The sequence below is a fragment of the Artibeus jamaicensis genome, unplaced genomic scaffold (assembly GCF_021234435.1).
Source record: "Artibeus jamaicensis isolate MK-2021 breed Jamaican fruit bat unplaced genomic scaffold, CSHL_Jam_final scaffold_916, whole genome shotgun sequence".
Taxonomy (NCBI): Eukaryota; Metazoa; Chordata; class Mammalia; order Chiroptera; family Phyllostomidae; genus Artibeus; species Artibeus jamaicensis.
In genome coordinates this window covers 55,901,421-55,928,238 of record NW_026522059.1, presented here as the reverse complement: position 1 = coordinate 55,928,238, position 26,818 = coordinate 55,901,421, and the positions used below count along the sequence as shown (strand labels likewise).

General features: G+C 42.0%; 1 protein-coding gene across 1 annotated transcript; it reads right to left on the bottom strand.

Moving 5' to 3' along the window:
• Positions 1–284: 284 nt before the first annotated feature.
• RDH10 (retinol dehydrogenase 10) lies at positions 285–26,818 on the bottom strand. Its single transcript, XM_037138374.2, has 6 exons — positions 25,786–26,818; positions 23,938–24,173; positions 3,674–3,772; positions 2,168–2,313; positions 626–757; positions 285–526 (listed from the first exon to the last, which is right to left on the bottom strand). The coding sequence occupies exons 1-6, from the start codon at positions 26,072–26,074 to the stop codon at positions 403–405; spliced, it is 1,026 nt and encodes a 341-aa protein (XP_036994269.1). The 5' UTR covers positions 26,075–26,818; the 3' UTR covers positions 285–402.

Below are 26,818 nucleotides of genomic sequence, written 5' to 3'. Positions count from 1 at the left end.
ATTAATTAACTCTATGGGAATTAAGAAAAGCCGCACATGTGAAACACACTGTAGTTATCATCTCCAGGCTTTCTGCTCATTAAAAAAAATAATGGTCGTCTGGAGACAGCACACAGTGCTTGTCTAAAAGAAAAGACTGGTCTTAGGGTTCTGCCTAAAAAGGACCCCGCTGGCAACAACATGACCTCACTTTTGCTGATCACATTTTCCAAGTACTCTAGTCGGTAAATTTACACTTTATTTTATTTTATTATTTTATTTTCTTTTTTTATTTAAAAAAGCTGATTTAAAAAAGTCAACACGGATTTAGAATCCAGAGAATGTCAGTAATGCTGATGTGCACTGAACTGAAACATCCTGATCGTCTTCTGAGAGAAATGATGTTCCACACAAAAAAGATTCTTAGATTCCATTTTTTGCTTCATTATTGTTTGTGGCTTGTTTTCTTTGAGCAATAAAAGGGTACATACACTTGTCCGCTCCTAGGAACCGATACATGCACACAACTGCTTCAAAAGGGAGGATGCTGAAAAGGAAAGCAACAGTGGTTAGCTAATGTGAGATGTTAATTAAATTACGGGGGTGGATATGGGAAGACCGGACCCAAGGGGGACCCCTCAGTTACCTCTTCATGAAAGTCACGATGTACATGAGGCGCGGGGTGCAGATCATGGGCTGGTCGGTGAGGATGGCCCTCATGGCTTGCTGTACACAGTAATCGGGCTTCAGAGGGGGCAGAAAAGGCTCAATTTCTTTCCTGGAAGTTATATAATTAAAAAATGCAATTAAGAATGAACACAAACTAGGCAAGACTGAAAACACATATTGGAACATTAACAGTGATGTTACTTGAGTGACAAAGGTTTTGGGTCCACTTTGTTTACTTCACTGTGCTTTTCTGTATTTTCTAAATTTTTCTACTGTGAATGGACCTAGCCCAGAAAACAAGTTAAAGAAAAAAGGCAAAATTGGTCTGCTTTTCTGCAAGGAGTCAAGTTTTAAAAATGCCTCAAAAGGTATTTCAACTTACTTTTTTTTCCTTTCAACATAAAAAGAAAAGGGTGTTTGGCATAACAAACACTAAACCCAACCAAGATGCCAAACTTTTAGTATTCAGTGTGGTTCAAATAATGGTGTGAAAACACTGGCATAGCCTTTCTGAGCGAAGTAAAAGTCAGCTACATGCTTTACCGGGTGCCAGAATAGGGAGAAGCCAAGGTATTTTCTCTAGGGCTCTGACGTGAAGTGCATGGAGACATCTACCTTCAGCTGAATTCAGTAAGTTACATGTTGCAATAGCCTAATTTATACCTTTTACTTTTCTTTGTCCCGCTATGGCTTTGGACACTGGCTGTAACACTAAATAGGAAACAGAGCTCCTCAGACCCCAGCAACTGATTCACACACACACACACACACACAGAGGAAAGGAGTCAGGCCGACAGTGCAATGACTCAAATCCCCTTCCACCTATTTCACTGCTTGGTCAGGTTCAGGAGGTGACCAACAGGGAATTGGTTCGGTTATCTTCCTTTGCCTTTCAAATTCATTCAAGCAAAGATTTTAAAGTAAGCATGTCTTCACAAGTACCTTCTTAATGATTCATGGAGTTGTTTATTTTGCTTAGCTCAAGTCAGATGTGATCTGACACTTATATCCCCATATGCCTCCTTTCAAAGTGGGTGGGTATTTCATTTCATGTCTAGTAAACTCAGTTGTTCCTTCTCATTCTGTCCGAGTGAATCTCGCTACATACACTCTTTGTAGAAAGGAAGCTCCCAAATTCAGAGTCTAACTCTTCTGTGACATTGACATTCCAACACTGGTATTAAAGAAATAAAGTATCTCCTAAAGAAGTGGCTCCTAAGGAAAACCCTGGGTATCTACGTTTTCTTCTTGAAGATGTACGGAAGCCATGTTATGTCTGATGTTTCTAGACTGACTTCTGCAAGGTGATACCAGTGTGGCGCCAGACCCTCGCTTGTTAATCCTTCTTACCTCAATTTTACAAAGCCTTTGGCCAACGAAAACTACAGGACGACTGTCAAATAACAGTCGAAGTGCAAGGCTGACTATGTTTGAGGATCCAATTTCACATATTCTCCGAATATGGAAAGGCGATTTTTAAAACAGCTCTTTATCAGTAATAATATATGTTCTCACCAACCTGATTCGGCAGCCTCTGAACATGCCTGTGTCTACCAGGTAAGGGCAAACCAACGTTGTTTTAATTCCATCCTTTTCAGCAGCCTTTAACTCGTGGCTCAGGGATTCATGGAAACCCACGACTCCAAATTTACTGGCGCAGTAATCCTGAGTTGAGGGAGAGAGGAGGGGAATGTGCTAAGTACATGCAGATACCAGACCGAACCCAGGCTTCCTCCCTGGCCTATTACTCTGGTTACATGTTTGCTACAAAAGGTTACAGGTGACTAAGCAAAGAAAAGGAAAGCGTTTTAAAAGACAGATATCTGATGTGGTTCAGTGCAGAAATAATATTTTCAAAGCAATAGCAAAAACAGATGAACACTTTTGCCACATCGACGACGTATCATATTACTTTGGGGAAGTTACCACAAAGGACTCTACAAAAGCCAATGGGCTAGAGTTAAAAATGGAGAGATTCACTTTGAAGTGTCTGGAAAATTTACAAATGGCCTCTTGTTCAGCAAAGGAAACTGAAAAACAGTTTGTTTAAATTAATGCTAGGAGAACAAAGGCGAGTCTAGCTTAGGTTATAAGTGGTTATGATCTGATTTTCTTTTTAGGATGAAGTACAAATGAAAATAACTTTACTTCGTGAACTTAAACTAGAACTTAACCTGCGGAAACATAGAATAATAAAGTTCTCCATTACCCAACTTTAAATTTAGCAATGACTGCAGAAGCTATCTATTATTCTGTCCCTTTGCACACTTTTTTCCTTTTGTGTATTTGTATGGGGTGATGCTTTCAATGTTAATGCTACAACCACCCACAGGACAAACAGCACGGAATAACACACATCCACATGCTTTATCATTTGAATACGGTGAAGAACAGGGTTTGACTGGGGCCAGTTCCACAAACTTACAGTGCATGCCCCCTCACATCTGCCACAACCATCTCACCTGATGAGCTGACACGAGATAATAGCTCACTTTTGGTAAGTTGACCAAAACGGAAGGTCAGCCCTGGCTGGTGTGGCTCAGTGGATTGACCTCTGGTCTGTGAACCAAAGGGTTCCAGGTTCAATTCCCAGTCAGGGCACATGCCTGGGTTGTGGGCCAGGTCCCCAGTAGAGGGTGCGCGAGAGGCAACCACACACTGATGTTTCTCTCCCTTTCCCTCTGTCTAAAAATAAAATAAAATCTTTAAAAAAAAAAAAAAAAAAAGAGGGTCAACCTTTCGCCTCATCTATCTGCTCCCTGTGGCACTGTTCTGGCTCTCTACGGCTTTGTTCTTGACCCTGGATCTTCCCATCATCACCAGTCAAACTGCTGGTGGGAATGGGGCACGCTGAGGACTGGCGCGGCACCTTCTCTCCCCGCTGCTATTAGGTCACACCAGACGGCCCCGGGCGCCCAGGCAGAAGGCTTTCAGGAACATCCGAGCAGCAGCTGCTCTCCTTAGGATTTAGGGGGGTCAGGAGATAGAGCAACTGAATGAAGGAAGTGCTTTGTAGCTGACAAACCTCAACTCCGGCAGTACTGAACAATCCCAAGGAACTTGCAACCGTCACAATATGACCGTGATTAATCTCCAGCATGGTAGGAAGAAAAGCCTTTGTGGTCTGAAAGAAAAGTGAGGTTCAGGCTTCAGAACTGACATTAAGAGTTTCATCGAGCCCTAGCTGGTGTGGCTTGGTGGGTTGAGCACTGGCCTGCGAACCCAAAGGTTGTAGTTTGAGTCCTGATCAGGGGACAATCCTTGGTTGTAGGCCAGGTCCCCAGTTGGGGGCAGGTGGGAGGCAACTAATCCATGTTTCTCTCCCTTTCTTTCTTCCTCCTTTTTAGAAATGAATAAATAAAATCTTTTAAAAAAACAGTTTCACCTAAAACCCAACCCAACATCACAGAACAAAATTTTGTATTTATCAAAAACAGAAGATCCTTCAAGCGTCTGGTTAAACTTGCACCCTGTCTGGCACGGCAGGCCTATTATCAGTCGTGACCAATGAGACTGTAACAGAAAGCGCTTTGAGGACAATGTCCAGATGAAAAGAAAACCATTAGTGTGAGGCTCTCTATCACCTTTTAAGGTATAGCTATCTGTTAACCCAAACGATCCCAGTCAGAGATCTTTTTATGCTCACGACTTGACTGTAGCTATCTTGTGGTCTGTGAGGAGCCTCCAGCCTCCCCACAGACAGAGTCTTGTATTAACGTTTTCCCAATAGTTACGTCAAAATAGTGATAAACCCATGAACGAAGGGATGTTCCTGCATCATATTCTAGCACACATAGAGCTTTATTGCCAAAGTGCACTAACAGAAGACATTCTAGTATAGTAAAAAAGCTGGGTAAAAGTACAGAATCACTTTAATGAAAACTGTGTCACAATGGTAACTCTGTATTGATAAAAACTTCTGAATGACCACACCCTACGATAGGGTGTGCTGGGGAGTGACTTTCCCAGAGGCAGGTGACCGGCCACTCAGTGTAACAGAGCTCAAGGACAAATTCCAGGGCAGTGGACTCCAGCAGCATGGATTTCTTACTCACAGCTCTGTTGCCTTCAGGATACAAGGCTGTATTTTTTTTTTAATTACTTCAAATTGCTTAAGATGATCTATGAACTACTCTACCAGGCTCCCAACAGTTTTATAACCTGCTTCTTAAAAGAAAGCAGCAAAGAGCAATCTGTCTACCGTTGAGTTATAGCCTATTGCCAACACAGCTTCCCATGATTTATGAAGTTAAAAAACTCAAACGCTATACAATGGACTTTAAGAATAGCTGCATTCCCTTCTCAGAGAGTTTCCTGTTAATGGGTCACTGAATTTTTGCAAAAACATCTAATGTGTTATGATAATTTTTGTATGTTCAGGATCAAAAAGTCATTCCATTAATCTGAAGTTTTTCCATGTTCCAATACATGACACATACAATTTGCCAAGTGAATCTTGGTGACACATCCTAAGGTCCTCCCTAGTCTGACTCCTGACCAGTATTAACACCCCTTGCCCCCCAACTTGGACCCCATTGGTCTGGGCCAGGGGTGTTACTGTTGTCACCTATGTCACGCTTATTCTCACCTGTTTTCCCCTTGACCTCTTCTCTTCTCTGACAATCTATCCCAAATGCCCTCCTATGTAATTCAAAGTATAATATTCATCACAGATTTACATAGCCTCTTATGCCTGAAAGTGTTCTTGTCACTGGAGATTCCCAATATTTCTCTATCAAAAGTAGTCAGGGTATTAAGTCTTTATCTAATTTTACTCTATTCACCTTGACTTTGTCCATATTTAAGACTTACATTTGGTAACATTCACTATAACATGTTTTATGGTAGTTTGATTTTAATTGTTTTCATATGTCTGGTTGCCCTGACTGGGCTGGAAGATACAGACTCTTTCAACTATTAAGGGAGAATTACTACACTGTGACCGGACTATGGAAAAAAGTGATCTGACTCCTCACATACCTCACAGACCCGCCACAGTGCTGCACAAACGAGAGATACATGTTTCAGCTTGATTTTACTTCTTTGTGGTAGTAAGCGGGAATGGTTAAGGTCATAACGATTTTGGTCTATCTGAGAGCCAAAAAAAGGCAAGTTGTGGTACTTGAGGTCATTACAGGTTCACCTTTAGGCTCTAGAGCTTACATATAGCCATTGTATCACAGAACTGAAATAAGGTAGCATCGCAAAGCAGCTTAGGTATTCCAATCTAAACTAGAAAACCTTAAGCAATCAAGTCCGTAAGTGTTCTTTTAAGTATCTAGTTATGATTGTCTCCAGATTAGTTAAAAAGTATAAAATTTATTCTTGATGTTATTCAGAAATCATTTTTAAGTATTAAAAGTTGCTTAGTTTTGAAAGATGAGTATATATTTAGAAGGGCCATACTGTGAAGTTCTTAAGTACAAGAACTCAGTGTTACATCGCAGGAAATTACACAGTGTAAAATACCAGTAACAACATGCTGCTTGGTGCCCTCACTGTGACCATCTGGTGGCTCACTCTAATGACTGCCCATACTCATGTGCCACAGCCTTGCTACCCACTTCTAAACAACTAATCCAGGCCCCAGCACCATATAGAAGTAGGTGACAGAAGATTAACACATTCCTAACAGTTTTTAAACTTTAATTTGTTGCCAAGTTTCTGAAACTGATGAATGTCTTCTCCCCTGAAATTAGTCTGGTAGAGTTAACTTATTTATTCAACAAGCATTTCTTGAACATCTGCTACATGCAGGTTCTGTATTCTGATCTAACCAGTAATAGGAAAATGACATCGGGTCCCCTTCCAGTCTCTATGCAGAATTTATACTCAGCAGCACTTAACTGTGTTAAATCAGAACATCAAATATAAAGCAGTTCTAGTTTATCCCTCACTAAAGCAGGGTCTTATGATTCATATTCAGTAAAAAAATGTCATTTGGCTCTCTTCCTCTTGCACCCTCGCCAAAGTAGTTCGGAGGGACATTTAAGCTCCTGGTTTTGTATGTAAAGGAAAAAGAAAAAGAGAAACAAAAGAATCCAAATAGGTCTAAGTGACAAAGCTTTTCCAACTGTGAGATGTAAACATATTTTTCATGGAAATATGCTTCATTTTAAGTAGCTAGTAAAGTGTAACATAGGTTTGTTTTAATCTGAAGGTTTCTTTTTGGAGGAAGGGGATAGTTTAGAAGAAAGTAGTGTCAGATCAATGTCTTGTTTAAAACACGTTATTTCTTGCCTGATCAGAGACAGATCTGGCCTGTATGAATGAAATCTAACGTGTCACCGTATTTTCTCACTCCAAGACAAAGGCCTACATTCTCCATTCAGAGAGACTTACCAATTACAGGTCTAAGACTACAATTACTGTGACAACTACAAACAATGTTGGGAAAAACGAGGCTCTGAAGAAAGTGAGAAGTGAAGTAAGCACCCAAGGCCAAAGTCGGCCTCAGAATCCAGACTGCTTGTCTTTCAAAGCTGGTGTCAAACACTCAGCTCCTACTGTGCGCCTGGGACAAGAACATTCATACAGGGATCGCTCAAGTTTCTTTTTAAACCTGAGTTTTCAAGGGTTCACCCTGGAGCCTGATCCACGTGACTGAGCACTAAGGCTGTTAATCATTTTCTTTGCTGCCTGAATGGAGGCCAGCAATTACTGCTCATGCATTATTTCCACAACCAAACTCCTGCCTTATGTCTGGAGCACATTACCAAATAAACTTTGATCAACACGAATTCTATCCCTTCCTTTACAAGAAAAATGCTATGAGTGGCTAGAAAGCATCACACTTTCAGGAATTTTCCCAAGTAACCTGACTAGTTTTCTTTTCTAATTACTCTTGCCCTCAACAGTCTGGTAGATGACATCTGAGATAGCACAGCATATTCTGTCCTTGACACAGTCTGACAGCACACAGAAATCTGGCACTTCATAATGAATTATTAATGTATGAGATGGGGACCAGCGAAAGGTGAAGTGCTAGTTGCCATGACACCAGTCAGTTCAAGCTAAGGCTCGCGATCTTTCACTTTGTCTCCAAGAGTCTTCAGCAGAACGTAAAGGACACATTTGAAGTGCATACCCAAACAGCTTAAGTGTAAATCCACGGCTGTGCCACCACTGGAGAATCTGAGCGGCGTGGCTCAGACAACTCACTGAACACCAGACTGCTCTCATTTCTCCCCTGTAGGGATGGGTTATGTGGACTGGGAGCTGGCACCTGATAAAGGGACCCCTAAAGGAAGTACAGAGTTGGTTGGTGCCAATGGTGGTTGGCAAGGTTGGCTAGATGCTTAACCTAAGTTAGAGAATTACACTCTGCCACCATGTCCTGTTACTCAAATGTCTAAGAAACAGAGGAGGATATCCAGTTCCTTATCAGGAAAACAGGATTGACGATCTTGGTTTCAAAGTCAGTAACCAATGTATGCTAATTTGTCTGTTCAGTGAAAGAATTTAGAGTTGAAATAGACCTAGGGGTTATCTTACCTTGAAAACTCTTAATAACAGCCCCTGGCTAAAAAGTTGTGGAGCGACACCTTTGATTACCCATGATAAACTTTTATGACCAGACTCCAATACCACGGTCTGCCACCAGCTGACGGGGATGCTGTGTGACTTAAAACAGAAGGAACAGGGACACTCACACGGACACGGACATTCCTACGGAACATAGTCAACAAGTCTAGTATCGCCATAGCTCCTCAGGGGTCCTCTTCAAAGAACCGGGCACTTAGAACAAGGCACTTTGAAAAATAACTGTAAAGGTCGTATTTATAATATAAACAAGAACTTCTTGAACAGAAGTGTGACTGGATATAGACATGACATGTTGTATCTCGAGAAATCTTTGAATGTTAAGTTTACACCAAGTTAACTTCCAACAATCCCAGCTATCCACATCGTTCCTGGTGCTCTACTGACAGACTGCAGCGCAGAGCCTGTGGCTGCAATGTCAAGACAAATTAGCCCAGAGTTAAACAAAAGGGAGAATGTGAAGAAGTGTGGTATCTGGCAAAGCCTGACTTTTAAAAGTGCGAGACTGATGATGACATTTTAAAGGTGCAGGTAAGATGCCCAGAATGTATTCTCCATATTTGCTAGCAAGTCCGAGTTAATGGGTATGAAGAGGAAAGTGAAGTTAGTTTCTCACAGCGGGAAAAAGCTTCATACTGTATTTCTGTGCATTTGTGCATTTTTACAACTGTCCTGTGGTCAATTCAAGAAAAGGCATATTTTAAAAGAACTGTTTTGAAGTGTTTATCTCTCATTTGAACATCCAAGAATCAGAGCACACATTCTAAAGACCCACAAATCATATTCTGATGGGGACATTTTAATACCATCAGCAGTTATATGTATGGTACAGTTTTCTGATAGCTAAAGGTTTTTAGAATCTCCAAATAACAGCAATACATACAATTAAAAATTATACAATCAAGACACCACTGAATAAAGAACATCCAACTGGACATCCTTAGGGTGCCCACCCTCCAAGAGGTTCAGCAGCGCTCGCTGGGGTGTGCTGCTGCTTCTGTCTGTGCTGTTACCAAAGTGACTTATTTTTGTTAGAATCACAAAGGACCATATTGCTTATTTACAAGGCTAAAATGACATCTGGTGGCACTCTTTGCTGAAAACTCAGATCCTGCTCCTGGAGAACTACGATTCAACAGTACCAACTACTGAAGGCACTGGAAATGTAGTGAACTGTGTTACAAAGGTCACCAGGATAAACCAGACACTTACAATGATGACATACCTCCAACCTAACCTGGGAAAGGAACCTATGGTTAAATATATACTCTTCATGCTGTAGATTTAAAGGTATCTGCTTAATGAATATACTGACCACCAAACTTTAGACATTTCACTTTGACATAGAAAATGCTACTTGAAAATTTTCATTGCAAAATTATCTTCAACTAAAAAGTAAAACCTGAATCTATCTATGCTACTAATATACTATGCTACTAATAAAATATAATTATTTTAGATACAGTCAACAGCACAAATTCTGAAATTCATGTAACTGGATCCTGGCTTTTTTCTCTTTCCTATGTAGATGCGTTTGTAGACAGAAAGGGACAAATTGTGCAATGGAGCCCCAAGATACTGACACCTAGAACTATTCTGTCTTAACAAAAAGTCCATCAAAATGTACATCAGACTGATACAAGATATTCTGTCTGTAACTATAGAGGAGGGACATGAGAAATGTCATAATTGTCAAACACGTACCATCTAATGTTCTTTTTTTACGAGTGTGTTGAGGATGCAGGATTAGCTACACATTTGCAGGCAGGAGTTAATCCTTAACGCTAACACACAGGTCCACTCCCAGAGCTGCCCTGCAACCAAGAAGCTAATAAAAGAGCGCAGCTTTTCAAACCAACACCTAGATGATGACACCACGAATTATTCAGCAAAAATAAGTGCTTCATTGCCTTACCACTGCTGAAGCATGAGATGAGTTTTCTACCCCAAGGCAGAAACTCAGATACCACCATTCCCTTACATTTTAGAGAGCACTATAGAGAAACACTAAAAAAGGAGGTGACTTAAAACTCACACTGCTTGGAAAGTACACTGGCCTCTGGAGTCCAGAAACCACATGGTCCTGACTGCCAATCACTTAACCTTCCTCATTCCTTGACCTCTCTTGACTTAACTCATTTGTGCCATGAAAAGGAGGTCGCCAAGTTTCTTAGCTCGAAAATGTTATGATGATGTATATCCAACAATTCTTTCTCTAATTCCTGCCGTGCTTTCAAAATACAAGTTGTAACACTGAGGTATTACTTGCATGAGACTCTCGTAAATGACTCAGTGAGGTATTACTCCATTAGTGTCAGCATCTGGTGAGCAGTAAAAATATCTATTCATCAAACATGTATATGTTGTCATGCCTGTGCCTAAAAATACTGTAATTCAAATTCATGCCTTTTCTATGTTAAAAAATCACAATTTATCTGCAAAATGATCATCGCTTTTCTGTGTTTGACTTTAGCCAATGGAAGCTCAGTGTCCTAAAAGAAACTGTGAATCCTGAGCACTGTTTCTGCAAGGCTGTTTTCCCTGACCCTCCCCCTGGCTGAGTTCCAGATGATCAAAGGAGTGTTCCAGGATCTCCCTCGAGCTCAGGCCCCTCCCCCTATTTAATAACTCTTTATAGAATAATGAAAATAGCCCACAAAATTGCTGCCAAATCGTTGGCTGAACAACAGGTTGTCATTAATCCCTTTGCTTTGCCCCATGCTCAAATCACATCTCAGAAACTGTAATAAAGACAGATCTTCCAAAGGGCAGAGGTTTTGTTCTGCTCTAGTGACTGGTAACCACTTCCATGAGGCATGAACACGTGCACACAGGCTCGCCCCTGCTCAGGCTGCCTGCGGCGGCGGGGCCCTTGCCCACTCCACCCTCCGACAGCCCAGCCCAGCATGGCCCCCGTGATCACCTTCCATCATCCATTGTGCTTCATACCTGTAAACAGTTCAGATTCTTCTGTTTTCTACTTTGCTTACTGTAGAATCTTTTTAAAACAATTAAGGTCTTAACCTAAATAAGAAATATCATCAAAAGTATATTCCTGAAAACTTACTTTATTCTCAAGTAGGCTTTGTCACAACTTAAAATCTACTCATTATGTGTGAGGGTCTATAAAGTACTGTTACTGTATTAGGCATGTTAAATAAATTTAAGGATTACAGAAACCACCTTTTCTATCAATCAGTGGTTCTCAACTTAAACTACACATGGAATCACCTAAGGGAAGTTGTATTTCGGAGGCCCCAGCTGCATTCCAGGCTACTTACACCAGGGAGAGACTGAGGCATCAAGAGACATTTCCAGGGTGACTCCCAGGGATGTAGCCAAATGAGAACCAGTGTTCTAGAAGATCTCAATCCCAGCATCAGTGACATTTTGGCTGGGTAGTTTTGTCATGGGAGGAGCTGTCCTGTGCATTGCAGAATGTTTAGCAGCATCCCTGACCTCTACCTACTAGATGCCAGTAACAACCCCCCAGGACTGACAAGCAAAACTGTTTTTAGATGTTGCCAAATGCCCAAGGGGGAAATTGCCTCCAAGACAGAATCCTCTCTGGAAGGAACATACACATTAGCAAATCAAGTCCCTTATCATCTTGCAATTTTTTTCTAAGCTCTAATTCTTACATTGTTATGACACTTTTCTAGGTTTGGAAAAGATTCTGGGCTTAAAAAAATAACAACTTAAAATTGGGCTGAAACACCCATCACTTTTAGCTTATATGTCAATACCTTCAAACCACCACTCCACTGTTAAGAAAGATCTTCCAGCTTTAATAAATGTATCCTCATAGGTAAAAAAGAAATAAAGGAGAAAAGAAAAGAAAAAAAGAAATCTCTCTGAAGGACAATAATGCCAACTACACATCAGGGGCCAGGAGTGAAGGAGCAGGATTCGAATCTGGTGAGGTCCCCTCCCTCCTCTAACCTATTTCCAGACAGCCATTTGATCCTGGGCAGGAAGAATGGGGCAATTCAGTGCACGGTCTTGACTCTGTGCATGATACTTATGGTTTTAGAAACTCCATCCTGGGCACAGTGACCAAGGGGAACAGTGACAAGAAAGCACTTGGATATTTTCTTTTAGACACTGGACTGGAACCCAAATCAAAGAATTAACCCTTAACTAGGGTGGACCCCAGAGTACACGGACTGCCATTTTCCTAGTCTACAAGGTTCCTAAAGGGCTGATTACCTCGGGGTGGGGGGTGGGGGGAAAGGTATGGGGAAGGAGAATATTGAGAAAGTGGGAAGGGAAATAAGTATTTGAGAACAGTTCTTTCTCCAACTTTGATGTGAACAGATTAACTGGAACCTGAATCAAACACAATTTCTGACCCAATAGGTCAGGGAGGGTCCTGAGTCTACTTTCTAACATGTGGCCATCTGGGTGATGCTTCTGTTCTGGACCACAGGCTGAACATCAAGTTCCAGTATAAGCCAGAGAATCTGTCCACTCCAAACCTCACATGGTTTCAGGTCAATTTCTCCTACAAATTCAGAAAAACAGGTACTGGTTTCTCTGCTCTCTATCCTACTCATGTTTCTCAAACCAGGATGTTAGTGTGTTCCTCACACTCTTCTCTCAATAATGTTTATCAGATGAAGGCCGGTCAAGTCAAAGCCAAAAGCCCCAAAACTCTGAGGGATGACTGTGGGAGTTTACAGACTACCTGTATGCATATTAGCCTTGGGTCCATTTTTAGTAGTTAACAGGTCCCTCTGCTGTGGTCTGTGACTGTTCATGTCTCCCTCTAAATTCATGTTGCAACCTAACTCTCAAGGTGAGATAGTATTAGGAGGTGGGGCTTTTGGAGGTGATTAGGTCCAGAGGGCAGAGCCCTCGTGAATGGGATTAGTGCCTTTGTAAAAGACCCAGAGTTCCCTTACTCCCTCCACCGTTTGAGGTAACAGCAAAGACAGCTAGTTGTCTAGGAACTAGGAAGTGAGTCCCTCACCAGACACCAAATTTGCCAGAGCCCTCATCTTGGACAAACTTCCAGAACTGTGAGAAATACATTTCTTTTGTTTATAAGCCACCCAGCCTATGGTATTCTGTCATACCAGTCTGAAAAGACTCAGACATCTCTGTCCACATTAGAACAAGCTTTCAAAACAAGACCTAGAAGCCTTCAAAATCATTTCCCCTCATCCGCAAAGGCTTTGAAAGCGTAGCTTTCAAGACAGGAAATTCAGACTCTTTTAGCCTCAGCATTTATCTTTTTCATTTTTCACATTTGCCTTTCTGAAGCTTTCATGCTTTGGTAAGCTTATGAGAAAACCCTACCTAGGAAAAAATTACCCCTTTGAAAATCTGATGCTTGGGCATTAAGTTTGGATACCATCAGCCGGCCAACACTGAACAATTTTGGAAAACCATGATTAGCATTTTCAAAGGCAAAGCTGATGGAGTTATCTGGAATTCTGATCCCATAAGATTATTATGTAACAGAATAAAGATTTTACATTTTCCAGGAGATAATAAGCTTAAAAATAAAACTAAACTAAAACCACACTGTTATTGACATTTTGGTACCAAATATTAATATGTAAAGAGCTTTGTTCAGCCAGCCCTTGTAGAAGAGCCTTTTTTTATCCACTCCTTTTCACATCTCGTTTGTCAATGTTGACATGCACAGGAGGAAGAGGAGGAAGGAAGCTGGGTGAGCATGGATGCACTGTACTATTTTCCATGAAAACTACAGAAAGGCACAGAAAAACACATCAATTGGGATGTGGTAATAAAATTTTAATGTGGTATTCATTCCTTAGTCTACAAGTTTACATGCTTGTCTAATTTATGGAGCAAACTTTCTGGAGATATTAAGCTAGAGTTAATTAGCCATTGCTAAACTAACCATGCTAATAAAAAACAATCAATATTTGAAGGTGGATTCTCACATTATACAACAGGACAAAAGCAGATGTGACTCACAGGCAAATTTAGGTGCTTTGAACATGTAGCCCAGGGAAGTACAGCAGTTCCTTGAACAACGTCGCTTCATTTGACATCATTCATTAATACTGATGAGATGCTTTAGGAAATTAACTCTTGTTTACATCAATTAGCCGGTGGTAAAGGTGGTTTTGTTATATGTCGTTTTGCTTAAAGTCACAGAACCTACTGACATAAGTGAGGACTTACTGCACTTTGTAGAGGTTCCAAACTAAAGCCCTAGGAAGAGGGTCTGAGTCTTTGCTTCTTTGTTTCCCAGGGGTGACCTTGGATATGTCCCATAACCGATCTTGGTTTATTCCATAAAAATGGAGATAAGCTCTACTAAATTCAGAATAGTGTGCATGAAAGGGCTTTGTAAAATTTAAGTGCTATATAAAAGTACAGTAAGTGCACACAAGGTTCATTAAACATATACTTATAGGCTCTTTTGGTTATAAGTGCTATCTATTCTTGGTTATGTTGTTTTTTCGCGTCCCTGCCATTCCTGGTTCTTACTAGTTATGGTTCCCAGCCTCCCTGCCCTCCACACAGCATCAGACCACACTGCGGGCAAAAACCCATCCTGACCACTACAGGAAGCCTCAAAAACGCATTGCTGAGTGGTTTGTTCAGTCACCTTTGCCGCCTTTTCCCCCAGTGCTGGAAAACACCAAGCACTTTCCCATGACACCCCTTTCTAATCCTTTTCTTTAGTCTTGTTTTACTAAGACCAGAAAACAACTGTTTTAAAATATAAATTACGATGCTTGACGGAGAAGTGCCCAGCAAATGTAAAAATAGTAACAGTTGATACAGAAATATTTTTTATAGCTGCTGTTGCCTCTTTTCCAAGAGACTGTAGAACTACCTTGTTTTAAGAAACCGTTGAGAAATCAGTTGGGGGTAATATGTTAATTACAGTTTGCAGGTGGAAAAATTCAGGCTTTGAATTTTAAGTTTCCCTTATCTTGAAAATACCCATGGACTTACATTACACCACACATATTTTCCCAGTTACAATGATTTCAGAAGTGTTTGAGCCCCACTGGTTAGAATCACACTAAGAGGGTGAACCATATTAATATAAAAAAAATTCCAATACTAAGCTATTTGAAGGAAAAGCAAGAAATTCCAATTTTATGCAAGCAGCAAATGAGAAACACTGTGGTTTCCCCAAACCAAAAATCGCCCATGTTCTCAATGTTAACATGGCTTCCACCTTTCACACAGCTTTGTGTGATCTTTGAAAGTTTCACAGACCAAGTAATGTTTTGTTTCCAAATGTGAAGTCATTGTAAGTGGCTTGTCAGTTGGGCTAATTTGACAGCACTCAAGGTTGCAGCAGTAATTGCCCTTACTTGTTAAATATTCTAGCAGCATTTGCTGAAGTGTTGAAAGTTTTATGATCATTATGAGAGGATATTCAATTTTCCCCCCCCTTGGTTCACTTAATTTTACTTTCAGAGCATTTAGGAAAATGGTCTCTGACAGGTGTGAACTTGAGTTTGAGAACTGACAAAGGAAAAAGGAAAAAGGAATAGGCCATGCAGTGTTAAGATCAAGTAAAAGATGTTAGCATTCCTGCTGTTGAAAGCATCCCTTCCAGGGCTGAGATGACTCAAGCTTTTGTAAACCCAGAGATCCAGGTGACTGGAAGTGGCTGGCCAAGTGTGTCAGGGTCAACGTGATGTGACCCTAAGGCCATGCTCTGACAACCTCTACTCTGAACGGTGGTGTCTAACACAGTGTCAGGTCACAACACAGTGAGGGCCCCTCGGCTGCCCTATTATGGAGACCAGCTGCCTGCTCTGTCTATATATATTCTCAAAGAAAGATTTCATCCTCCGAATTATTTTCCAGGTATGCTTACCAGGAGTCTGAGCTTAAAAGGAGTGTTTATGTCAGTTAATGGAAACTGTGGGAGGTGTTAGTTCTTTGAGTATCTAACTAAGATAGTAAATTTTGAGATAAGAAATCACTAATTAACCAAGGGAGATTTAACACATTTTTATCCAATCCCTGGAGCTATAGGCTTAAAACACTGGATTCAACCCATTCAGTGGAGGCAGGGGAGAGTTTCCTATTTCCTAAGGACTCTCAGAGTTTGTCACACTTCAAAGATTAGCTACAAAAGGCCCTTTATCTTGGGAAGATTACTGTGTGTAGAAGGAAATCCACCCTGCCAGTACACCCCCTAGTGGAATTTCAGCATAGTACAATTTGGGGGGGGGGTCCCAAAACATCCTGGGTATTGAGGACTTAGCACAAGCTGAGATGGACTTTCTCATGTCCAGATGGTGTAACTGCACCACAGCCCTGAGCCTTTGCATTTATCACTCATTGAGCATTCCGAAACAAGCAAACACACAAACTTCTACCCATACAAACAGCTATCTGGATTAGACAGAGGCTAACTGGCTACTTATCGTAGTTGAAAAAGACTTACTTGTAATTTCCGAGAGACAGAAATTTTAGATGAATCTGCTATCCATATCCCTTAACTCAAGAAAAACTTAAATGAAAAGGGGTTTCCTACTTAAAAAAAAAATGTATGCTAACTCCCAAGTGAGATTATTAAAACTGCTTGAAGTATGGCCCTGGCTGGTGTAGCTCAGTGGATTGAGCACGAGCCTGCGAACTAAAAGATCTCGGTTTGATTCACTGTCAGGGCACATGCCTGGGCTGCAGACCAATTCCCAGCAGGGGATGCACCAGAAGCAACCATACATTGATATTTCTCTTCTTCTTTCTTTCCCTCCCCTTCTAAACATAAATAAATTAAATTAAAAGCTTGAAGTAATTTTCTGATTGCCACATCTTCAAGGATACAGTCAAGTTACTAAAGTCAGTTCACTTGAAAACCTGAAGAATGATTAGGGTAAAAACAATGTTAAAGGAAGAGAACTGAGGACGGGGGCAGTTGAGCTTTCAGCCATTGGGTTTGCAGCTTCTCTCCAGGCCCGAGGGGTCCAATCCTGCAGTGCGTGGTGAAGGACTGCTATGGACAATATCCAGGCAGTCAATAAATGTCAGCATGAGCACTGGCTAAAGAATGCTTCCACTCTGACATGACCTATAGATTAATTCCTACCTGCTCAGATAATGGCTAAAGCCTTGGATGTAGAAATAGCCAGAAAAAAAAAAAAAGAATAAATACCAACTTTGCTTCCAGGAAATGAGATGAGTAGCACACAATTCAACAAGAGGACATTCCCTGAACCAGGAATTTGAGATGATTCTGCAAGGACTGGTCCTTAATATATAAAGATTCTAGTCACTCAACATGAAAACATGATTGTGTTTGTTTTTCTTTCCCAGGAATAGGGATACATTTTGTCTGAACTATTTAACTTTGTCTCCCAATAAGACAGGACTCAAATGGCAGAATAGGTCAATGGCCGGGGCTCCTTCAGGGAATAGTGAGGTGTCCAGCCCTGCTGGACCTCAATTGAGGGTATACCAGGGAATATTTAGGTGATGAGCTTGAAGGCAGGTGGAAATTAGCCCTGGGAGGTCTAACTGGCAGTGTGAATGAACCTGGACTTCATGATGTGAACACAAATAGTCAAGCAAGGGTTTAAGGTCGGTTCCAGTCAGTAGGACCTTTAAACAGGCATGTCATAAACTCTAGTCTGCTTAAGTTATGACCCTAGGTTGGAGAGGAATTGCTGGAAACAGGGAAAGACATTAGGAGACTCTTTCCAGAGCCCAGGCGAGAGGTGACAGCAGCAGAGTGGAAGCAGGAGTGGAAAGGAGAGATCAAAATACACGGAAGCAAGAGAGCAGCCAGGACTTGGTGACCCATGCATGTGTGCAGGATAGACAATTAAAGGTACTGCTTGTGTCACCACACCTGATACTGGCCATGCTTGGGGATACAATAAGGGGCAAAACAGTAATTCGGTTTTCAGATTTGCTGATATTCGAAAATGCGTGGAACAGGCAAGATAGTTGTGTGAACTTTGCCACAGAAATCAGTTGAAGCCATTGAAATAAATAAACTATCCAGTTAGAAGTGCACGGTGAGAAGAGGTCTGAGCATGCAAGGCTGCAGAGTCATTACATTTTGGATGCAGGAAGGCTAAGAGGATTGATGGGAAGAGAAGCAGGAGAAACTGGGCTTATCATGGAAGCTAAAGCATGGAGCTTCAAAGAGATGGTCAACAGGGTCACATTCAGCAGGAAGATCAAGCTACACATTGCATGTGGCGACTAAGCAGCACTGTTATTTTTTCCTACAACACTGGTTACTTAGTAATATCTTCTAAACAATTGAGATAACAAGAGACAGATGAGAACATATATCAAAGATGTTGGGGAGATTTTTATAGAATGGTTCCCTGCTCACACCAGTTATGTAAAGTGACATTTTATCATGTCATAGATATTGATTTCTGGTAGTAGTAGACATGGGCCCAGCATGTAATGTATCAAATACAATAAAAGTTCAATGAGCATGTGTACATATTTTGTGTTAAGAAGGCTATGACATGACTTTGTTAGGTACACAGTCTCAGGTACCCTAGTAGTTACTACCTAAAGAGATGTTTTACTCAATTTTTAACTGTGACCACAAGAATTAATAAGACAAAGTAGGCTTACCCCACATCAATTTAAAGTTCAGTTCAAGACAAAAAAGCCTTTATTTCTGAAGCTCAAACATTTGATTTTTATGCATCTATCTATTTAATAACAAAAGCCAAACCTAGTATAGACTTAAAAGGGACGTTGGGCCTTGGCTGGTGTGGCTCAGTGGACTGAACACAGGCCTGTGAACTGAAATGTTGCCGGTTCAATTCCCACTCAGGGCACATGCCTGGCTTGTGGAAGAGGAAACTGATCAGTATATTTCTCACACACTGACATGTCTTTCCTTCTCTTTCTCCCTCCCCTCTCTCTAAAAATAAATAAGATCTTAAAAAAAAAAAAAAGCCTTGAATGGCAAGTTTTTAGGGTTATCCTAAGACAGGAAAACAATGCTCTATAAAAAAACATAGTCTAACAATTTTTTAAAGAATTCTTAATATCATGATTTGGAGAAGGAAGCACTGGATATATAATTTTATATGAATAATCTAGAAGTAATTAAAAAAAAATCTAAATCTAAGAGGCTGTGAACAAAACTAGGTTTCTCTAACCAGAGAACAGAATTATAGTATTTGAGATTAAAATCTAGTAAATCACAAAAAAATCTTGAACATTAATGATTAGGAACCATTCATGAGATATTAGGTACTAATGTCGTTAAGTGCTACATTACTCAGATCTACTAGTGGGCTTTTACTTTTCCTGGATGGATTTTAACTAAATAGACTTTAGACATTTGGATATAGATAAATGCCAAATTCGGTAATTAGTATTTTAAAACTGTGAAACCTTTTAAGTTAAGTGGTCTATTAATTAACTACCAATTATCTTGTCTGACTACCATATCAATAGAAGTAAATTACAGACTAGCTATTTGACAGATTTAGTCCTTTGCAATGCAAAATTTTTTCAGAACATAAAAGGCCTGCAGCTAAATGCTTCTGCTTCCCCCTTTTGGTTAATCAGGGATCAATGTGCTGCTCACGTAGACGGGCCAAAGGACTTTACCTTTTAGAAAGGGCAAGATTCTACTTCTCTTAGACAAGAAACAAGCGAAGCCATGTCAATGTTCTGGGAAAAACATGGGTTTGCAGCTCCTATGTGGAGGCCAACTTTCCATTTTTCCAAGAAGACTAGGGAGGTATTTTCAAGCTTTTGCATCTCACCAAATACAGAAAGCCTAAGATGGTTTTTGTGGTTATGGCAAACAAAGTGCATTGATTGTGTACATTCTCCATTGTCTTGTCCTCACCATGAATGATGCACAACAGATTATGCTGATTAGGACCTACGCCAAATCTATTGCTTCTTAACTGGTAACCAAGAGAAGGTTCCTAGGAGAGTTGAGGATGGAAGACTACTGGAGGATGAAGAATCACAGCAGACTGGAGGGCTGTGCAGAATAATGTCAGGTACTGAAAAAACTGCCAATGTGCATGAAAATAGCAATAAGCAAGGAAACAGAGTGGGGGGTCTTCTCCTTGAGGCCCAGTCATGGGGAAATAGGAATAGTTGCCAGATATTCAACTTGAGCTTAATTCAAATTGGCATATACATACCAGCTCTCTCAAAGTTACTAGGCTCACATCACTGAGCAGATTTAACACACTATGGTATTACATAGTATATTAAAAAATGAGCATACAGGTGGGGCAAGGAGAATGGAAAAATTATTTAGGAAAACAAAAAGAGATACAAACAATAATGAATGTGAGCCAGCCCCACTTTGAAATCTCATCAATCTTACCCAGCTTAAATTAGTCTAGCATAACGTTTACCTTTTGAAATTTCAGAAGATAGACTCATGTGAGCATTCTCTGAATAGGTCATCTTCTAAATGTTTAAGAAGAAGCCTCGCCTTTATTTTGAAACTTCTACTGAGTGACTTATGAGTAGAGATCTGTGCCAGGTGGGGGAAAACAAACAGATGCACATAACAAACTGCCTTCAGATGGCTTGCCACCTACGGCAGGGTTTCAGAGCACAAGGTATGAAAAATTATATCAAAGAACACATACTATACACCAAAGCCTGGGAATGACAACAAAGGCTGCAGGAGATCCATGGTGGTAAGAGAAAAGGCTTCAACAAGTCATTCAACTGCAGCCTCATAGGAAAACAAGAGGTTGGACAAGACGATCTCTAAAGACCCTCACAGCTCTGATATGCAAAAATGCCAGAAAAGGGTTGGAGTGGTAAGGGAAGGTTATAGGAAGAACTTGAGCTAGGCCTTCGAAGGGAGACAGAATGGGGAAGAGGGCCTTTCAGGCAACAGTGTGAGGAATGGTTTGGAATTAGCAGCATCCACAGCGTTTTGGTGGATGTCCACATGACACCCACATGGTTTTTTATTTCACTGCACATGTCTTTAACTCTCTGTCAGGACTGCATACTATTGATTCTATGAAAACAGACAACTGCTACTTAAGAGTCTGGCTCAAGAAGATCTGTTCAAATTACCAAACAAGTCTTTGCTAAGCTGATCTGCTTTTTAAAACATTTGGGGCAGCATCTTTTCCCCACCTGGATACAGTAGAAAAACACAGTGGTTATTTTTCTGGAAGGGGAACAGCAGGTGCCAACACTGCACGTCTCTGAACTAACCATGAACATTTTCCTGAGAAGACTACTGGAATGAAGCTCAATTCAGGTGGCTCTTAGGCCATGTAAATCTCCCCCACCAAAAAAATCACTGTAAGCCCTGGCTGGTGTAGCTCAGTGGACTGAGCACAGGTCTGCGAACCAGAGGATCGCGGTTCAATTCCCAGTCAGGGCACATGCCTGGGTTGCAAGCCAGTTCCCTGCAGGCCAGTTCCCAGCAGAGGACGCACTAGAAGCAACCATACATTGATGTTTCTCTCCCCCTCTCCTTCCCCTCTAAAGATAAATAAATAAATAAATAAATAAATCACTGTAAAAATTATAACCATTCTTCTTGTACATTTTAGTTACTAGATCTCAACTTCTTAAAAGGTTTCTAAGTCTTGGCAAGAAGTTAAAAATTCCAACTTGAAAATGAATTTTCTGATTCAATATTGAAAATAAATTCTTAAGCTCAGATGCTTGGGAGAAAAACAGCTGGAGAATTCAGGAGCCTCCCATATTTTAATATGAAGTGACGTCATTACTGTCAAGGCTTCCAAGAACTCCCTAAATTGTGTAGTTAGGCAACATCTCAAAGCCAAAAGGCCTTTGGGAAGGTGATTTCTTTCTTCTTGCTGTATAGATTCAGCTCCTCAATAATTTTGCTATTGCAGATTTAATTTTTCTCCTTAGTTAGAAAGTAGCCTGATGTTTAAGGTACAAGTACATTAACTGATGTGCATTTTCCAAGCTAAAGCTATGGATTTTCTGTGTTTAACACATTCTAAATTAGCTCTTATTTCATAGAATGTTTAGAGGTCAGAAGCTGCTTTCCTCTTGTTAGTATTTAACTGAGAGTCAAATGGGAGTTCTTTAAAAATCTGATTCCATTTGAAATTTTTTACAATTCAACAAAATAATCATGCAGAGAAAATAGGCAAGAGGGTTAAACTTTAGCGTATTCTGTGTAGGTAAATGTTTCTGGGTTCAGAAACCAGGCAACATCCCAGTCACATGTTACCAGAAAAGACCAGTCCTGGTGTCTTTAATACGACTCATAACTAGACTACGGATGGCTGAATATCTGTTTAAGGATAAATAAGTTGAGTAAAATCAACTCAGGTTTCTATAGCAGCTTCATCCTTATCATCTTCAAATATGAAAACTCCAGTCCACCTGCAAATTAGGTACATCTTTTATTTCAAATGGTGATTGTTTTACTAAGAATAATAAACACACAAGATTCTTGATAAGCTGTACTGCCCAGTTTGTTCAGTTGCACTGGCCTTTCCTTGTCTCACCCCACCCCCTTCTCCACCTGCCACCTGTTCTTGTGGACCCCGAGGCAGCAAGGACTTTTATTCAATCCCCACCCACGCTGCACCCAACACACACACACATATACCCCCTATGCACACACAAGCACACTTAAATTCCCCCAAACTGTATCTGGTCATTTCTTTCCTCCTGTAAAACGTAAGTAGTTCACATCATTTATATGTTCATTTTTAGAGGTGTGGAAATGAATTAAATAAACTTCATGTTTGAAAATAAAACATACAAACTTCTTCCAGAATCAAAAAAATGGTTTGATGTTCAAGGAGCAACATTTGAATTGTAGTTCTAAAACCACATTAAGTTTTTAAGCAGTCGCTAAAAAACTAATGAGGTTTATTGTGACCTATTTAGGAGAAACAGTTCTTTGTTGTGTTTGATTAGAAGGCTAATCCGCCTATGGAAAAACAAAACAAAACATACCACCCTCTTTCCTTACCCTTTCTTTATCAGATCCTATCTGTCTACAAAAGTAAAGGGGAAATATTATGGAGGAAGAAAAGCATAAAGTGGATTGACAATGTACAGTTACAAGGAAGGGTTTCACACCTACCACTATTGAATCATTTCAGTTGAAAGACTGAGGTTAGTTTTGCCTGCCTTCTCATCCTTAGTTGCTATAGTCGCTCTCAGGTTCTAACCATCATCTAGAAGCTGATATGATTTAAGCTCCTGGTCCACCAGACCTCACAATCCTCCTGCTCCTATATAGTGACTCTGTGGTCCTATCAGGGTGATTTCTGTTCTAAGAGAGGCATCTTCTAAGCTGAGATGTACTCCAACAGAACAAGGTCACAGACCCTGAGATGGTCAATGGATGTTAAGTGCCTTGCCAGGGTGGCCTGACCGCTCCCAGTGGACCACAAATGCTGATCTCAGACTCTTTGGCACTTCCCAAAATGTGGCTGAGCAGTAATTTGGAAGCCTAAACTCTGATTTTAGGAATTCATAGGAACAAATGATGTTTTACAAACTCAACAGAAAGTAAAATAAACAAACCCAGGATTTTATGCTTCCCCTTGTTATTTTTATGGCAGTCTTTCAAACTAGTTCAAAATGTTCAGTCCTCTACCCTCACAAGAAACACTGAATTGGGTGGGTGGGGGGGAGCAAACAGCGATTTAATAGTAACTGGTGTACGATGTAATTCACCATGGGGAATAGTGAGTTAGAAGGAAGCTTTGTGAAGAAATGTGCAGATGGCTTTCAGGCTGGTACTGAAGTCTCTCTCCTTCCCAAGCTTCTCATTGAGGAGGGCCCAGAAATGAAAATAAGGATGTTTATATTTACCCAGAAGTGTGCGTGGCAATTGACCATCATGGTTCTCTCAATGAGCTCATCAGGACATTCCAGGAGGTGATGCCCAGAGACCACACCGGCATTATTGACCAGGACTGAGACCTCGCCAACCTCCTTGCGGACCCTTTCGGCTGTCAGGTAGACATTCTCCCTCTTTCCCACATCACAGGTGTAGGTAAAAACCTGCAGGTTACAGTGGGGCAGAATTTCTTCCTCACCATTCCCAGCTGTCCTCAGAAGTCCAGACGAGCAGCAGCGGGGGGGGGGGGGATGCAACAGGGGGTGGGGGGTTGTAAAACGTAAGTCACGTGGTAATCAGTAGGACAAAGATCACACAAAACAAAAATACTACAGTGAGCTTCAAATTTCTAACACTGCGAGGCTTGCCAATGACTGAACTTACAGCTGCCTTCCTCCCCTAGAAGTCTTGGGGAATTAGAGCAATTTGCTGGAGAACTTTGCTTAGGGGAAAATCATGTAACTGTGACAAGCCCAATACAAGTCAGACCTCATGGGATCAGCTTCCTGGAGCTAAAGACACCTGGAAAGAACTGATCTCAGCCCAGAGAGTTAACACCCCTCCTCCCAAACACACACACTACACTCTTCCTTTGAGGGGGTGGGGAGTGGCCAGAAGTGGCTTTTACTCTTTAGTAGGTGCACCCTCAAAAATAAAAACTCACCTCAAGGCTCACAAATTAAAACTGTAATTAATCATCTGAATTCATTAAAAGCCAAGAAATGAATCTAAAGTTTTTCATGAAAAGTGGAGGTCACTGATGTGTTCTAACCAGCACAGCACCCTCACACAAATCAAGCTCACAGGTAAATATGCCGTTTTAGCACACAAGAACTCAATTAAAAAACCAAAACCTCTTTCCTGGAAAACAAATACCACTATCTCTTAGAGGTTTTGGCAGAGAGCACAGAAATCTGTATTTACTCTGCCCTCCAAACCATTGTTGAAGATGTAACATTTTTGACCTTTGATTTTCTAACCTAAAAGGTCAGTGCCAATAATTTTGGCGACAATGATCATCACGGGGTAGGAGTGGTGCCCAAATTAATCTTCCCTGTATAGTTCAATGTTTTCCCTGGAAATAAAAAATTTTGTCAAAAAGCAAGGGTGATTATCAAATTTCCTGAACCAGTACTTATGGTTGCTTATTGTTCCCACTCTGATTTATTTTTAAAGTCTCAGATTCAGGCCAATTCATAAATATACAAAAATGCAGATTTCCTGAGGTTACCAAAAACACGGAATAAATTTACAAAAAGGCTTAAATCCTTCAAGCACTTTGTCTTAAGAGGCAGAGCATCTTTCAATCAGGCAAAGTATGTAACCAAAGCACTTATCTCTGGTGAAACATTGTAATTATTTTCTCATGGTTAAAGTTATAGTGAAATCAGTGCTGCCCCTAGTCTAAGAGGTTCAAACCACATTAACATATATACGTGCTTCCATCGACTCTAAGTACTACTTTCCAAATAAGTTTCCCATCGAAAGGCGATGGAGGCATTTCTTTAGGATTCAAACCTGTGAAAACAAGTTCCTTCTGCTTTCCCTGTCCTCAGAGGGCTCAGGAAACCCCACAGTCGTCCCCAAAGGAATAGGACCTCCCTTACAAAAAGGGTTTGGCACATTTTCCCCTTCTAAAATACAGATCATATTCCTTTATGGAGAAAAATCCACTCGCATAAGTCCGAGTCGATGTGGGGAGTGGTTATCTTTCTCGAGAGCCGGCTGACCATGACAGTGGGGTTTCGGGGCCCTCCCGGGTGGGCGCGGGGGCGGGGAGGGGCTTAACCCAACAATGCTGGGGCGCAGGTCCCAGTTACCTTGCAGCGCTGCGGCGTCCGCCGCCTCCAGGTCGCGGTAGATGTGGCGCACCATGCCCGCGGTCTCCTCATTGCTCTGAGTGTTGATGTCCCAGAGCACTAGCAGCGCCCGACGACGGGCAAACTCCAGGGCAAAGAGGCGGCCCAGGCCGCTGCCGGCGCCGGTGATCAGGCACACCTGGCCTGCCACACTCTTCTCCTTGGGCCGCACCAGCCAGCGCGCTGCGGCCAGCACGAACGCCCAGAGCACTTTGAAAGTGACCACGAAGAACTCCACCACGATGTTCATCGCGAAGCCCGAGGCAACGCACGAGCCCAGCGCCCACGTTTGCGCCCACCCCGCGCCGGACAGCCCGGCTCCCCACCCGGGAGAGTCTGTAAGAGCAACCGGTACTAGAAGCCTGCGTCCCGCGCCCGTCCCCGAGGTGCCCGCTGGGCTGGAGTCCGAGCTGGAGTGCGCGGGGTCACTCCCGCCCGGGCTCCGCGCGGCGGCCCCGGGCTGTGCCTTCTGCGGTAGCTGCCCGGGCTCCGCGCCTACTGCAGGCAGCAGCCTGCCCGTCCCGGAGCGCCCTCCCGGCCGGCGGGTCCCGACGCTGCGGCGGTGACAGCCGCGAGTTAGGCGGCGCGCGCTGCCCTCATGGCCAAGCCGCCGCTGCACAAGAGTTCCCGGAGCCGGCGCAGCGACTCCTTTTCACCCGGGGGAGGGGCGCGCGGCGGAGACTACACGGGCCGGCTGGCCGCCGCGGGAGTTGTCAACTTGACCCAAGTTGCGAGAGGGTGGGAGGGTGGGGTGCGGGGCAGCGGGAGCGCCGGGAAGGGGCAACTCGCTCGGCGCAGGCGAGCGCTGCCCAAACGCTGGCAGCTGCCCCCGCGGTGTCGTGTCCCCCTGCCGTGCACTCCCTGCTGCTGTCACTCGGTCACCCGGCTCCGCAGCGAAGCGCCACTTGCAAGTCAGAGCGCTCCCGGCCGCCTCTGAGCGGGCTCCACGCTCTGCGCTATATAACCCTCGACCGGGACGAGCCAGCAGCAGCAT